Source organism: Phoxinus phoxinus, assembly GCF_949152265.1.
Source record: "Phoxinus phoxinus genome assembly, chromosome: 4".
Taxonomy (NCBI): domain Eukaryota; kingdom Metazoa; phylum Chordata; class Actinopteri; order Cypriniformes; family Leuciscidae; genus Phoxinus; species Phoxinus phoxinus.
Window position 1 is genome coordinate 39,566,233 of NC_136879.1, and position 16,331 is coordinate 39,582,563.

Here is a 16,331-nt window from a genome sequence, read left to right on the forward strand (position 1 = left end):
GTTAAAATGCAGTGGTTGACTAATTTCAAATGGCTAAAGTTTATTTTAAGGCCAGTTTAGACTGTTATAGAGTAAATCAACAACAAATAAATTTGCTTAAACAAAGGGGGGGAAACGGCAGCTGGTATCGGAATTGGCCAATTTGCTTGTACATTTTTTTGGAATGCTATGAAAAATCTATAGAGATTCTTGCCTTTAAACAAGGCAGAGGTCAGGGATCTGACCACTGGCTTAAATAATACTTATCTGACTGTTATCAGTTTGTAGCAGTAAATGAAGAGATGTCTTATCGACCACAAGTTCAGTATGGTGTACCACAAGGCTCAGTACTAGGACCGTTGCTTTTCATCCCTGTACATGCAACCCTTGGGAGATATCATTAGTAAGGGTGTCAATCATTTCGATCGAAATTAAGTCACAATCTCGAACTTCTAATTGGAAAATGGAATCGTCGATGCTGCCACGCCCCCATGTCACGTTCGGTCGGCTTGTCAAGCGGAAAAAAACACGCATGTTGAAATGCTGCGAGTCAACCTCCTCTAAAGGGGGCCGGACGAGAAGTGCCGCGTCTTTGACAACTCGAGGTATATCGCACACACCGGACGAGAAGCGTCGCAGGTATCGCACACACTGGACGAGAAGCGCCGCGTCTTTGACAACTCGAGGTATATCGCACACACCGGACGAGAAGCGCTGCGTCTTTGACAACTCGAGGTATCGCACACACCCGACGAGAAGCGCCGTGTTGTTAACTGAATGTATCCTGAAAATCCGATAACATCAACAATTTTTATTCAACCAGCTGATTTCTGTAAATTAATGTAAAACATGTATATTGCAGCACAGTGTGAAGTCATAACGACGATTTGAGACAAATAGATGTAAATTTAATATAAAACTATGTAAATGGCGCTCTGTGGCGCGGCAGGATTAATTTTTAAAGGGGTCATGACATGTTTTTTTTTATTTCATTATTATGTTCCCTTAGGTGCAAATATAGTATTACTATAGTTTTTTTTACAAAAAACTTTTAAAATGTAGTGATTTATGACCTTTTCCCACCCTGTTTCTCATCCTCTGATTCAAACAGTCTGTTTTGGGGGTGTTTCCCCTTTAAGAGTTCAGTGTTAACGCCCACTGATATGATTGGCTAACGTCAGTGCCTATGCATCAATTATTAACGCCCCCAGCCAGAACATTTACGGATTCGGCGCAACTGTTTAATAGCGGGTGATGCATGCGAAGCGATGGCTCTTGCAATGATAAAACCTTATTATGTTTGAGCCGGAATCAGAGGAAAATGAACCATCAGCACAACAATGAAGACCGGATCAGCCCGTGTCCACATGGAAAGTGAAACTATTTTGAATTAATAAAAAAAAATTAACCCGAGACACTTGAAAACGGATTATTGTTGCATAATTATCCTATAGCTTAATTTGCTAACAGTTTAACATTATTTAACTAATTCCAATGAAATGATCGGGTGTACGACGGACACAAATGCACAGGCCATATTTGAAGATGCAGCATTGATAAAGGCAACATTTTTCATTTTCTATCACATGTAGGCCTACTAGAAAGGCGACATATTTTCAAGATTCTCTTATTCAAATGTGTTTATATTAGCCATGGTAAAAAGTAAGTTTGCGTCGTCGTTGTTGAGCCCAGAATATTCGGCACGGACTTATCTTTGAGCAACAGTTTTCTGGCAAAGCCAAGCATCATATTGGGATTTTTTCCTCAAAACAGTCATCCTTAAATGTATAGAACACTGCCGTGACTGGGACGTCCGCAAAAAATAAAGTGCATCCATTTTTTCCCTGACGACTGGATCTTTCAGCGTATTTAAAAAGTAGTTTAAAGTTTTAAATACATTAGCCTACTTACAGTTTGCGTCGTCGATGTTGAGCCCAGAATAGTCGGCACGGACTTATCTTTGAGCAACAGTTTTCTGGCAAAGCTCAAAACAGTCATCCTTCAAATGTATAGAACAAACGCTTAAACTAACACTGCCGTGACTGAGACGTCTGCAAAAAATAAAGTGCATCCATTTTCCCCTGACGTCTGGATCTTTCGCAGCGTATTCAAAGATGTTGTTTGTCCACAGCCAGGAACAGCACATCTGCGGCATCGTAATTTCCCTGTACACAGACCCACTCGCTGTCCGTCGACTGAACACTTGTGAGGCGCGCGGCGCGCGGGCGCGACAGCGATACGAAATGAGCATAGTTGCCTTGCGCTTAAAGCGTAGTTGTCTTGTGCCTGGAGGCGGTCATATGCAAACGCTGGTACGTCACTTCGTACCGTGACGTCACTTCTTACCATGGATCCAGAACGAGCTGTATTTAGAGCTTGATTAAATAAATGATTCGTTTATAATGGGGAGGACGTCTTAAGCTATGAAACTTGCAGGACGTTTTAATGGTACAAAGACCTCTTATATACCAAAAGATCAAGGCAAATTTGGTTTCTCATGTCATGACCCCTTTAACAAGGTCCTGAGCCGTTGTTGGGCGCCGCGGACAGATGCCGAATGGCGCCGCCGGTGTATGTGTGTACTCACAGAGAATAAAGTGTTAGAATTTTAAAGACGTGGCGCTGCGCAACGCATAGATTTATCTGTTAAACTGTTTGTTTGTTTTGTTGTGAACTTGAATGTCATCTTCTGTGAAGAAAACTTTAGTTACAAAAGAGAAACTAGATGGCAGGTTATTTTGCTTAAGTTTCCAATTGACTGAAGATATAAGTTATTGTTAGATTATGTTCTTAATAAATGTTTTAAATTTGACAATGTGGTACATTGCAAACAAAGGTCAGATAGTATGCATAAAAGTCTGGTCTAAAAATGTCATAGCAACCTGTGCTTTAAAAAGAAGAAGTAAAAACCGAGAATCGAATCGAACCGTGACCTTAGAATCGAAAATTTAATCGAATCGAGGATTTGGAGAATCGTGACACCCCTAATCATTAGGAAGCATGGCATTCGTTTTCACTGTTATGCTGATGATACTCAGCTCTATATTCCTTTACTCCCCGACAAAACTTACCAATTCACAAAATTAACGGAATGCATAGCTGATATAAAAAAATTGGATGACTCCTAATTTCCAACTAAATTAAAAAATAAAAATAAAAAGAGTTTCTAATTGTTGGAAAAAAAAATCTTTGCACGTAGTAACCTAGAATAGTGTCTAACAATAGATGGCTGCTCTGTGAAGTCTTCAGTTAGGAACCTGGGTGTGCTCTTTGAAACCAATCTTTAATTTGAAAGCCACGTTTCTAGTATCTGTAAAACCACATTCTTCCATCTTAAAAATATAGCCTATCTAAACTGCGACATATGCTTTCAATGACAAATGCGGAACAGTTAGTTCATGACCTCAAGGTTAGATTATTGTAATGGTCTACTGGGTGGTTGCCCTGCATGCCTAATAAACAAACTCCAGCTTGATGATCTGTCATCATTTACTCAGCCTTTCTTCTGTTGAACACCAAATATATTTTGAAGAATGTTGGTAACCAGACAGTTGATGGACCCCATTGACTTCCATAGTATTTTTTTTTCCTACTATGGACATCAATGGCTACCGTCAACTGTCTGGTTACCAACAGAAGAAACTCATACAACAGAAGAAACCCATACATACAACAGAAGAAACTTATACATACAACAGAAGAAACTCATACATACAACAGAAGAAACTCATACATACAACAGAAGAAACTCATACATACAACAGAAGAAACTTATACATACAACAGAAGAAACGTATACATACAACAGAAGAAACTCATACAACAGAAGAAACTCATACAACAGAAGAAACTCATACATACAACAGAAGAAACTCATACAGGTTTGAAACAATCAGGGCTGTAACAGTATACCTGTATGATGATAGATCTTGGTATGAACACGTACAATTATCCGATTGTGCACATTTGCTTGTCAATAGTATTGGGGAAAAAATTGGATGGAGAATCTCACCTGCATGGAAGCAACTTCTTTCCACTTGACGACTCTCAACTTGCTCCAACCACACAAGCACAGCGGAGAACATGTCAGAGACCGAAGCTGTAATCTCTATCCCCTGTCGAAAAAGAAGTTAAAAATTGTAGTATGGGAATACTTTACATATAGAAAATACAAACACTTGGTTGCCCTTGAGGATAGACATCCAATTTGCAAAAAATGCAGACGCAAACTCACAAAGTTGCTGCAAAAGGAGGAAACACATCGAACATGTTCGCCTACAGGTGAAATTAGAAAAATTTGAATATCGTGCAAAAGTTCATTTATTTCAGTAATTCAACTTAAAAGGTGAAACTAATATATAGACTCATTACATGCAAAGTGAGATATTTCAAGCCTTTATTTGTCATAATTACAGCTATGCATAAATACAGCTATGAAAACCCCAAATTCAAACTTAGAATATTGTGAAAAGGTTTTCATAGCTTTAAGCCATAATCATCAAAATTATGACAAATAAAGGCTTGAAATATCTCACTTTGCATGTAATGATATAATATATTAGTTTCACCTTTTAAGTTGAATTACTAAAATAAATGAACTTTTGCACAATATTCACATTTTTCGAGTTTCACCTGTATTCGAGAAGGTATGTCCCATTCATATAACTTAAGGTTGTATGATTTTCGTGATGCAGAGGGAATCCCAGACCCATATAGTCATGAAAATTGAATTTACAGTTTAACGCAGATGTCATGTAAAACATGCAAATTGATGGATGGATGTGGAGTGAATATTTTTACTAATCAAAATGACTTAATACATATCTGTAACACACCTATGCTAAGCCCCACCTTGACCAATCCTACCTTGGAAACTGTTGTCATCTGCCATTTTGAATTCTATCATAAAGGTCCTGTATGTTTGGGTCATTATAAACTGCTTGATACAGAACCAATTAAAAAATATGAAATAAAAAATTGGGACACTTAAATTAGTAAAAATGACAGAGGACATGTTGTGAAGGGTTTTGTCCAATTCTATATCATAAAGTAGGACACTGTTGAGATGTGCATGCTGTGGATTAAATTGTATAATGCAGTATTAGCCTTCATTACAAAAATAAAACAGCAGATTATGACTATATCACGGATTTCTTGCTATCAAACGGCCCCCTTGTGAACTATAACGTTAACACAGATGGAACAATCAATTTAAAACTTAATGTAATAATCGATGTCATATAAGTACACGTTAATACTAATTAAACTTGTTTTAACTTGTAATCAGTCTTCAAGTTTTTGACTGGTTTTGCCTTGATTAAACTTCACGTTTATTTGTAGGCCACTGTTTATATATTAAAAATGTATATTAAATAAAATCAGATGAGACGTTTGCGGTTCTCTATCATTATTGAACAAACACTCTGGCCCGTTTTGCAACATGATTGATTTAAAATCACAGTGCTAACGTTACATACCGATAATGCTGGAGACCTTTTACCACACATGAATGCATCCAGATGTTCATAAATCCTGAAGGAATTCATCCAGTAGCTTTTCTTTCCGTGACTACAAAAGCAGCAGAATACTGTTGTTAGCCGTTAGCAGCACTAGCATTATCCATAAAACAAGAACGGTTGTTACAATAATATTCGGTTCCTGCTCTGGTGTGGGGAGGAGCAAATGGCTGGAGTAAATTCAATCTCACGTCTCACGACAGCAGATTCGATTAGAAGAAGGTAATTAAAATATCAGAAAATATCATAGTAAATTGAAAATGGAATTGGCATGTTGTTGTTGTTTTTTTCTCTTCAAACAAAAACACTTAAAAGAGAGTTACCCCACATTCACATTGCTAGCAGCCCACCTTGTGAAATGTAACCCCAAAAACGTGTGCATCTGGATCAGAGGTGATCAATACAATGTTGCTTTAATTAAAAAACAACACAAAAGTAAAATGGATTACCTGATCCTGTGGATAGTCTAGTAGAAATAACAGGGTGATGTCTGATATCTTCTGTAAATTGGCATATTAATCACATTTTAATACACTGTAAACATACAGTATTTGGAGAAAATATTAAAAATGTTACCCTTTCACTGCTTTGGTGAACTTAAGCTATTAGGTACCTTATTGTTCCTAATCAGTCAATAATGAATGATAAAAATGAACTCTTTGTATGATTCAAGACCTAATTTGAGTTGATTTTACAATAATACTGTACATCCCAAACTAATTGATCACAGTATTAAGATTTATGGTTAAACTATATAACTCATTCTGTGTTCATTAAATAAATAAATAAATAAATAAATAAATCAAGACAAGATGTTGCTTCTCTTTTATTTCTCATGACACACAATATAATACACTTAAGTAAATTACATGAATATATTCAATTCAAGAATTGGCCTATTGGTTAGTTAGAGAGTCGGACTGGTGTACCGAAGGTTGTGGGTTCGTTTCTCAATACAGGCAGAAAATGACTGAGGTGTGTGTGTTCACTACTCCTAGTGTGTGTGTGTGTGTGTATGTGTATGTGTGTGTGTGAATTCACTACTCCTAATGTGTGCACTAAATGCAGAGAACAAATTCCAAGTATGGGTTGCCATACTTGACTTTCACTTTCACCTATTTAGTAGTACACAGCCTATCCTGACAGAAAAATAAAGAACAACGACGACTTTATTTACACTGTAAGAGTTGTTGACTGGTGAAGCTTCATCTTTATAATTTTCTAAGCTTTTCACCAAATTGGCAAAATTTAACTAGACGGTATTGTGCATTTTAGGACAAACTCCATATTGTATCTCTCACTATTTACTTGATTGTATTTGACATAAAAACAAATGTTTCTCACTTGCAACATAATTTCATATGAATGTGAATGCTTGATAAATGTTTATAACTTTTCCCACACTGAGTACAGTGGTACGGCTTCTCTCCCGTATGAAGTCGCTCGTGAGATTTCAGGTGTCCAGACTGAGTGAAACTCTTCTCGCAAGAGGAGCACTTGTACGGTCTTTCTCCCGTATGAATTCTTTGATGCTGTTTCAGATTGTCAGCTTTAATAAAGCTTTTCCCACAGTCCAAACACACATGATCTTTCACTTCTTCGTGTATTTTCTGGTGCTGTTTAAAACTGTTCAGTCGTGAAAAACTCTTTCCACAGAGAGAACACACATAAGGCTTCTCGTCTGAATGAACTTTCTGGTGTTGTTTTAGATCTGATGGTGAAATGAACTTTTTACCACACTGGTCACAGTTAAATGGCTTTTCTCCAGAGTGAACGCGGAGATGATGATATCTGAGATCAGTTTTACATCTGAAACTCTTCTCACACTGAGTACAGTAGTACGGCTTCTCTCCCGTATGAAGTCGCTCGTGTGATTTCAGGTTTTCAGAACGAGTGAAACTCTTCTCGCAATATGAGCACTTGTAATGTCTTTCCGCAGTATGAGTTCTTTGGTGATTTTTTAAATGGGCAGCTGTAGTATAACTCTCCCCACACTCAAAGCACACATGATCTCTCACTTCATCATGTGTTTTCTGGTGCAGTTTAAAATGACGCATTCTTGAAAAACTCTTTCCACAGAAGAAACACACATAAGGCCTCTCGTCTGAATGAACATTTAGGTGTTGTTTTAGATTTGATGATGAATTAAAATCTTTACCACACTGATCACAGCTAAATGGTTTTTCTCCAGAGTGAATGCGCAGATGATACTTGAGACCCGATTCACCAGCAAAACTCTTCCCACACTGACTGCATGAATACGGTTTCTCTCCAGTGTGAATTCTCATGTGTGTCTTAAGGTTTCCTTTTTGACTGAAACTCTTTCCACACCGAGTGCAAGTGTGCAGCTTATTAGTTTTTGTTCTTTGAGTTTTGATGCTATACTTTTCCTCCTCTGCTTCACTCAGTTCATATTTTTGCAGTTTCGTCTCCATCCAGTCTGAAATAAAAATATTATGTGGTTAAAATAAGTTCAAGTGTCTGATTAAAACAGAAGAAAGCAACAGAGTATCAAGTATCCGATCTTTGATGTGCCAAAGTTTAGTTCAGTCTTTTTCTTGTTACTCCATTTAAAATGTGGTTGACAAAAGCTATTCAAGATTATGATAATTTAAGCCCCTTTCACACAGCGCGTTGATCCCGGGAAATTGCCGTAAAATTGCTAAAGTGCCTTCTGTGTGAACGCAAACACGTCTCGGGATTGACGCTGGGACCTAGTAACATTGCCGGGATCAGTCCCGGAACGCGCCCTGTGTAGGGGTGTCACGATTCTCCAAATCCTCGAATCGATAAAATTTTCGATTCTAAGGTCACGGTTCGATTCGATTCTCGATTTTAATTTATTTTTAAAACCATTGAAATTAATGGGTTTTTATCCTGTGTGAAGGTCCCTTGACTCGCAGCATTTCAACACGCGTTTTTTTCTCCGCTTGACAAGCCGACCGAACGTGACATGGGGGCGTGGCAGCATCGACGATTCCATTTTTTAATTCGAAGTTTGAGATTGTGACTTAAATTTGGTGACACCCTTAGCCCAGTGTGAACAAAAGCCAGGACCAATGCCGTAAGGGGTATTTTGTTGCTCTTAGAAGAAAGTTTGTGTTCGTCATCAACAAAAAAAGAACGAAAAAATGTCTGCAAACTGGAATGAAGAAGAGACCAGGAGCTCCTTACTATCCGCGCTGAAGCTGAGATCGTTCCCCAGCTTTGTGGAACGGTACGCGATGCGTTATTGTAGGAAAAAATGCTCGAACGTGGTTTCTCGAGATCGAAAGCGCAGATCGTTAGTAAACTTAAAGGGATAGTTCACTTTGAAATTAAATGTTGGTATGTTTTAGCTTACCTCAAGGGCATCCAAGATGTAGGTGTCTTTTTTTCCGGAGTAGTTTCAATTTTTATCTTTTTAGGTCAAACCGTTCTTGTCTGACAGTCATATCATGCAGGTCTATGGTCACTGTCTCAAAGAGCATGCACAGAGTCCAAATTAAAACAATTCCCCATCGTCCAAATTAAACAATTCCCCATCGTAAGTACACATTGATGGCCTAAGACACGAAACGAGCGGTTTGTGTGAGAAAACGAACAGTATTTATATTGTTTTTACCTCTTGTAACACAGCCACGTCCAAGTGATCTGAGGGCGCGGGCGCTTCCTTCTGTGTTACGTGTACGCAGACTGGTGCATAGATGTATACACTAGTGTCGCATTTAAGACATTCGTTCCAATGAACTGCCGTAGCCAAGGCGACATCTAGTGTATACATCTATGCACCAGTCTGCGCACACGTCACACAGAAGGATGTGCATGCTCTTTGAGGTGGACCCCATAGACCTGCATGATATGACTGTCAGACAAGAACGGTTTGACCTAAAATATCAAAATTGAAACTATTGCGGAAACAAAGACACATACATCTTGGATGCCCTTGAGGTAAGCTAAAACATACCAACATTTTATTTCAAAGTGAACTATCCCTTTAAGATGTTGCGTAAAAAAATCCACCAAGTGCACGACTACAATGGAAAGAGCGTTGCGGAAGATTAGACTGGCCTTTCTGCAATGCATCCTGACGTCACGTGTTTTTACGGGATCTTTACGGGATGTGTGTGGAAGCACTGAGATTCCCGGAAAATCACTGGCAGTGTGAATGAACCAAAATCAAACGATCCAGGGACACATTATCCGTGTATTTTCCGGAATCTCTGTGTGAAAGGGGCTTTAGATTAATTTAGATCATTATTTCACAGCCACTAAATCTGCTGAACTGAAGCTTTGTTACCGTAATGTTTCTCAACAATCAACAATGAAGAATCAAGAATGGACACCAACCTATTTGTTCCTCAGTTTCTTCATGTTTTATTCTGGATGGTTCTGGATCCCTCATGTCTTCAATCTCCTCTTTAATAAACTCCATCTTTAACAGTCACACAGATTTCAGCTGCTACTCCTGGAGTTTGTCCTTCTCTTGTAGGATGATGGGAATATTCCCAGTATTTATTGGTGAATTGTTGTGGGAGGAGCTTCACTGCAGGTGTGAACTGTGATCACTGTGTGATACTGACGCCCACAGGACCAGATCTGGAAAAATCAAATACAAGTTACTGAATTTATACTGGATTACTTTAACAGAAAACACATGGTGCCTTTAATTTTGTTCAAATATAGATCATTTTGATGGTTGCATACATATTAGTAGTGTATAAAACAACTCTAGGTTATGTAACCCAGAATATTATAAGAATGAAACAGTGCAGAGGTTCAATTGTTTAATTAATATCTAAACTAATCCGAAATCTTACGAGACAACATAAATCCACTTAAACAATATACAGACTGAGTTTCACCTGTAAGTCAAATCTTTAGTTAACATGAACAATGACTTATAAAGCATTTGTTAATCTTAGTTGATGTTAATTTCGACATTTACTAATGCTTTATTAAAATCAAAAGTTGTATCTGTTAATGTTATCTAATGGACCTGAACTAAGATGAACTAACAATGAACAGTTGCATTTTTATTAACTATTATTAACAAAGAATAATAACTAGGCCTACTATAAAATAAAATAAAAACATATTGCTTGTTGTAAATGTTAGTTAATACATTAACAAACAATAACTAATGGAACCATATTGTAAAGTGTTACCAATTTGTCATTGTAGTTTCAATAATGCTGATACTTCACCATTTTCAATTAAACATAGCCTAGTCTCTTCTGTATCCAGTTTGTGGATCATTAATCGCAACATTTAACATAATCAGGCTGTGCTTAACACAAAACATATGCTACTGACATGGTTTTAAAGCGTTTATTATCAATTTGTTTGGCCTTCAAGAGTCTTAAAACAGCCCTGTGTGTGAGAGCGTTATAATAAAGGTCATGAATGTTATAATAACAATGTATGCACAGAGGACTCGTGAAGGGTTGTGTACTATTCTACATCGTGAAATACGATAATGTGTATGCTACGTTTCTGGTGCATAATCCCATTGTTCTTCACTCTTCTCCTTTCAAAATATACATTAAATAAATTGAGACGACAAGTGTCGTTTTTGAACTAACACTCGAGTAGGTCCGTTTTGCAACATGATTAAGTTAAAATCTCAGCGCTACATACCTGCTATGCTGGAGACTTTACCCCCCAGATATGCATCGAGAAGTTGTTTAATAATTCCTTAAGAAAATCAAAGCTTTTCTATCCGTGACAACAAAGTAGAGTACTGTTGTTAGCAGTTAGCAAAGGCATTATCAACAAGACGCGTAGGGGCGGGGCTCTGGTGTGGGGGAGGAGCTGAGTAAATTCACTCCACGTCACACAACAGCAGATTCGACTAGAATCGAAGATTTGGAATGTTTTGTTTGTAAATTCTATAGGGATGAAAGTTTACTTTTCTGAAAAATATGTGTTTTTGTTTATTTTAATAATAATAGACAAAGATTACAACCAAATATGGCCTTTATTGTTAATCTTTGTTTGATTATGGGGAAATGCCATATACATAAACAAAAATGGGCTAAAGGAAACCCCAACTTTTTGTTATATAGATATGAAGATATGAAATAGAAGAATGTAGATATGAAAAATTATATTGAGTAACTATTTGGGTTTAAAAACAGTAAAGCAATGTGAAGCTTTTATGCTAATGATGTGATGATCTCATACCTGTTTTTTCTTTTTATATGTATATTTTTTTCTATTTACTTGTATTATTATTTTATAAATTACACGGTATATTTTATTTTCCTATTTTTTTGTAGTCAATATTTGACACTATATATTGGATTATTGTCATGTTTATTATTCATATGTGGCTGGCATTCAATAATAATACGATTTAAAAAAAAAAATTTTTTTTAAAGCAGGTACAATTCAGATATCTGAAAATATCATTGGGACTAGTCGAAACTGAATTAGAAATGTCTCTATTTTCTTCTGTGCATGTGTCAAATAGTGTTTAGACTTGTCAAACGGATTTAGAGATATCTCGAATCGTAACTTGAAGGAAATGTCAGTTAGATATTTTATGTATTATTGTTGCGAAAAATGCAATATGAGTTGACATTTACAAAACACAAAATTACAACAATGCACACACTTTTTATCTGACACAATTTACTTGTGAGGTGTTTGACATGAAAACGAATGTTTCTCACTTGCAACAGTTTTTAATATGAGTGTGAAGGCTTGATGAACATCTGAAACTCTTCTCACACTGAGTACAGTGGTACGGCTTCTCTCCAGTGTGAACTCGCTCGTGTGATTTCAGGTGCTCAAACCGAGTGAGACTCTTGTCACAATATGAGCACTTGTAAGGTTTTTCTCCAGTATGAATTCTTCTGTGGTTTTTCAGACTGGCAGCTCTAGTAAAGCTCTTCCCACAGTCACAACACACATGATCTCTCACTTCATCATGTGTTTTCTGATGCAATTTACAATAATAAAGACTTGAAAAAATCATTCCACAGAGAGAACACAAGTGAGGCTTCTCGTCTGAATGAACAGTTATGTGTTTTTTTAGATGTGATGATGAAACAAATGTTTTACCGCACTGATCACAGTTAAATGGCTTTTCCCCAGAGTGAACGAACAGATGATATCTGAGACCTTTAGGACATTTGAAACTCCTCTCACACTGAGTACAGTCGTACGGTTTCTCTCCAGTGTGAATTCTTTGGTGTTGTTTCAGTTGGTCAGGTAAAGTAAAGCTCTTCCCACAGAGAGAACACACATGATCTCTCACTTCATCGTGTGTTTTCTGGTGCCGTTTACATTGATCCAGTCGTGAAAAACTCTTTCCACAGAGAGAACACACATAAGGCTTCTCGTCTGAATGAACTTTCAGGTGTTTATTTAGATTTGATGATGAAATAAAATCTTTCCCACACTGATCACAGCTAAATGGTTTTTCTCCAGAGTGAACGCGCAGATGATGTTTAAGACCTGATCCACAAGCAAAACTCTTCTCACACTGAGTGCATGGATACGGTTTCTCTCCAGTGTGAATTCTCATGTGTTTGTCAAGGTGTCCTTTGCGACCAAAACTCTTTCCACACTGAGGGCAAGTGTGCAGCTTATTACTTTTGATGCTCTGCTGTTCCTCCTCTTTTTCACTCAGTTCATGTTTTGGCGGTTTCATCTTCATCCAGTCTAAAGTAAAAATATTATGTGGTTAAAACAAGTTCAAGTGAATTCTCATTTAACAGGAGAAAACAACAGAGTATAAAGTATCAGATCTTTGATTTGTCAAAGGTTAGTTCTGTCTCTTTATTTTTAATCAGTTTAAAATGTGGATGACAAAAGCTATTTTGCAAATCTGCTGAGCTGCGTTTACACTTGGCATTAACATGCGACCTGTATCTGGATGTTGTCCACATACACATTGAAAAGATGAGTGTAAACGCGCTTCTGATGGGAATGTTATCCGATCAGCGTGTCCAGTTTCAGAGGTAGTCGAGGACGCATTGTGATCGGATCTCAGTGTAATGTAAACGCAATCCAGCCGTCGTGTCTGCATTCACAGGTGGACGTCACATAAATCCCCGCCCAGTCTCCCCACGCGGCTGTCAGAGAATAATGGCCAGACGCAGTTTAGACAATAAATTAAATTTATTTGAACCTTACAATAAACGTCAATATTTAAAACAGTTTATTTAGACTTACATGACACTGTGTGTGTCATTTTTCATTTTAATTGTGCAACATTATCTGAACGAGGCGATCGCCTGTACAATCACAGCTGTGAGTCATGAGATCTTAATGAAGAGCGCGCGCTGCTTTGCCAAAGGAATAATGGGAATAAACTTTTAAAAATTATGTTTTAAATGTTGAATGTTTTTATTGTTTCAGCATGTTTATTAATCTCCCATTTCTGTTAATATAGTCATTGCATGCTATAACCTTAAACCCAGATGGTTATTTTGTATGATCAACTCTGGAAATATTCCTTCATTTAAAAAACGTAATTTGATTTAAGGATGGAGATTGCACAGGAAAGTAAAGTGCGTGAGTGAAAGCATTGCTTAATTTGTATAATCTTTACTCTTATTGGTGTCGTGCTACAGACCTAATTTAAATATTAAGCAGGAAACAGAAATCCGATCAGTTATCCAGATACAGAGGCTACTTAATATGAACAAATGTAAACGCACGGTGTCCTGATTGGCTAATGATCCGATCTGCTTGATCGGATCACGGTGATCGCATGTTAATGCCAAGTGTAAACACAGCCCCTGTTACCGTAATGTTTCTCAACAGTCAACAATGAAGAATCAAGAATGGACACCAACCTATTTGTTCCTCAGTATCTTCATGTTTTATTCTGGATGGTTCTGGATCACTCATGTCTTCAATCTCCTCTTTAATAAACTCCATCTTTAACAGTCTGGAAAAAAAAATCCAAAACAAGTTACTGAATTTATACTGGGTTACTTTAAAGTGCCCTATAATTGAATTTCAAGGTTCTTCATTTTGTTTTGTAGTCTCCTGCAATAGGTTTAACAATTACATTTTCTCTTATTGAATGCTAATAAGCATGCTAATAAGCAACTAGTGAAAATTGTAAACTAAACTAAAGTTTTACAATATATTGATATTCGATAAGATTTTAATATATTTTCTGTCCAATCTTGGTGTTGTTTAGAGGGTAGTCGTTTTTTTTGTTTTTGTTTTTTTTGCTTGCATTTTTTAAATTCGGATTCGGTAAAATTATTGAATTTAATTAAAAAGTCTAATAATAATACAATTATACAAAAAAACAAAAAAAACAAATAATATATATATATATTTAAAAAGTCATTTTCGGTTTCGGTTTTCGGCCAGTGCATTCAAAATGTTCAGTTCGGTGCACCTCTAGTATTAAACTTGTCCGTCACGCGTTTATTTGTACTATTTCACGTTTATGGTGTAAAACACCACTGTTCTTCACTCTCGTCTTTTCAAAATGTATAATAAATAAAATCCGATGAGCAGTTTGCGGTTCTGTCATTATTGAACAACACTCTGGTCCGTTTTGCAACATGATTAAATTAAAATCACAGCGCTACATACCTGTCATGCTGGAGACCTTTTACCACATATGAATGCATCCAGGTGTTGTTTAATAATTCTTTAAGTAGCTTTTCTCTCCGTGACACCAAAAGCAGCAGTTTGTGTACTGTTGTTAGCAGTTAGCACTAGCATTATCAACAAGACGCGTAGGGGCGGGGCTCTAGTGTGGGAGTGGAGCTGAGTAAATTCAGTCTCAGGTCACACAACAGCAGATTTAACAGATTTGAATTGGAGCAGGTAAAAAAATTCGAAAAAAAATCATATATATAGTAACAGTCTAAAAATAAGTGTAATTGGTTACAGTCATTTTTGCAAAATGAACATCTTGTAACCGTTGCAACCGTTCTATAAATGTCTCTAATTACTTCTGTGTGTGTGTCTTAAATAGTATTAGTCAAAAACTTTTTAGAGATCTTACACTTTTAATTCAGTGCTTCAGGTGTTGGACTTGATGTGGCTCTGCGGAGAATTTGAAGGAAAGGTCAGTTAGATTGTTTGTTTTTTATTGATGCAAAAAATACACTTGACAGATTTATAAAACAAATTACAATGCACCAATTGCCAACAGAATACAGATAAAAAAAATTATTTGCTAACTATGCAAATTAAAGGCACTGCAAATAGAAGTTGTTACTTGCTTTCTTATTTACTGAAGATGAAATAGATTTGAGATACTTTTACAATCCTTTTTATTTTTTTTATTTTTATTTTTTAACTGGTTTGTTGTTGGTGAACTTGCATATAAAAATGTATTTACTGGAGTCAGATTCATTCATAGTGTCCTAATGTCTTTTATTACATCCTGCAGGATATTAACATTAACAAATATGCCAAATCCAAATTTCCAAATTTGTTCAATATAGTGACAGTTTCTAAATAAATTAAAGTTTCTGTGTGAATTTTGCAAAGTAAACATCTTGTGTTAATATCAGTTTTACATTTCTTCATGAAATGTTTGACAGGATACAATTTGTCAATTCATTTGAAAGATACTTCTTTTCTTTTATTAGTAAGAAAATATTTCTGTTCTTTTTCTGATTTAGATTTTCAAATAAATGATTCCAGTAAAAAACAAACAAACAAAAACTACAGAAGACAAAAATAACATTTTCAAGGAAAATAATGATCACTTTATCACTTATGATAGAATGTAAAACCCCATTTAATATTTTGGCCAATACTAGAGATATTAATTTGTAATATCTCTAGTATTGGCCAAATGTGTAATTGTGAAAAACAGTACTTCATAGCATTCAAAAAGCAGGTGAAAAGCTCACGGATAAACTA

At 36.4% G+C, this 16,331-nt stretch overlaps 3 protein-coding genes across 12 annotated transcripts in view; 1 reads left to right on the top strand and 2 right to left on the bottom strand.

Moving 5' to 3' along the window:
• The window catches only part of LOC306997074 (uncharacterized protein), a 268,793-nt gene extending 267,422 nt beyond the window's left edge, over positions 1-1,371 (top strand). The window contains exon 2 of the transcript XR_013797255.1: positions 929-1,371. The gene's annotated coding sequence lies outside the window, so the exon portion shown is untranslated. The remainder of the gene's footprint in view (positions 1-928) is intronic.
• LOC306997051 (uncharacterized protein) overlaps positions 1-16,331 on the bottom strand; it is a 45,067-nt gene that overhangs the window by 3,229 nt on the left and 25,507 nt on the right. For 2 of the 10 annotated variants that reach the window (XM_079610085.1, XM_079610083.1), the window contains exons 2-3: positions 9,825-10,073; positions 6,309-7,935 (exon numbers count right to left, since the gene is read on the bottom strand). The exons of 2 other annotated variants lie outside the window; for them this stretch is intronic. In XM_079610085.1, coding sequence (XP_079466211.1) covers positions 6,836-7,935; positions 9,825-9,909 — 1,185 coding nt within the window. In that variant the 5' untranslated portion in view covers positions 9,910-10,073 and the 3' untranslated portion in view covers positions 6,309-6,835. Of the gene's footprint in view, positions 1-3,991; positions 4,095-5,456; positions 5,654-6,308; positions 7,936-9,824; positions 10,074-11,114; positions 11,577-14,284; positions 14,380-15,044; positions 15,197-16,331 lie in introns of those variants that run through there. 6 more of the 10 variants (XM_079610080.1, XM_079610084.1, XM_079610082.1 and 3 more) reach the window with 6 other exon arrangements.
• LOC306997066 (uncharacterized protein) overlaps positions 11,704-16,331 on the bottom strand; it is a 39,212-nt gene continuing 34,584 nt past the window's right edge. The window contains exon 2 of the mRNA XM_079610125.1: positions 11,704-13,145. Within this exon, the coding sequence (XP_079466251.1) occupies positions 12,148-13,145 (998 nt within the window). The 3' untranslated portion in view covers positions 11,704-12,147. The remainder of the gene's footprint in view (positions 13,146-16,331) is intronic.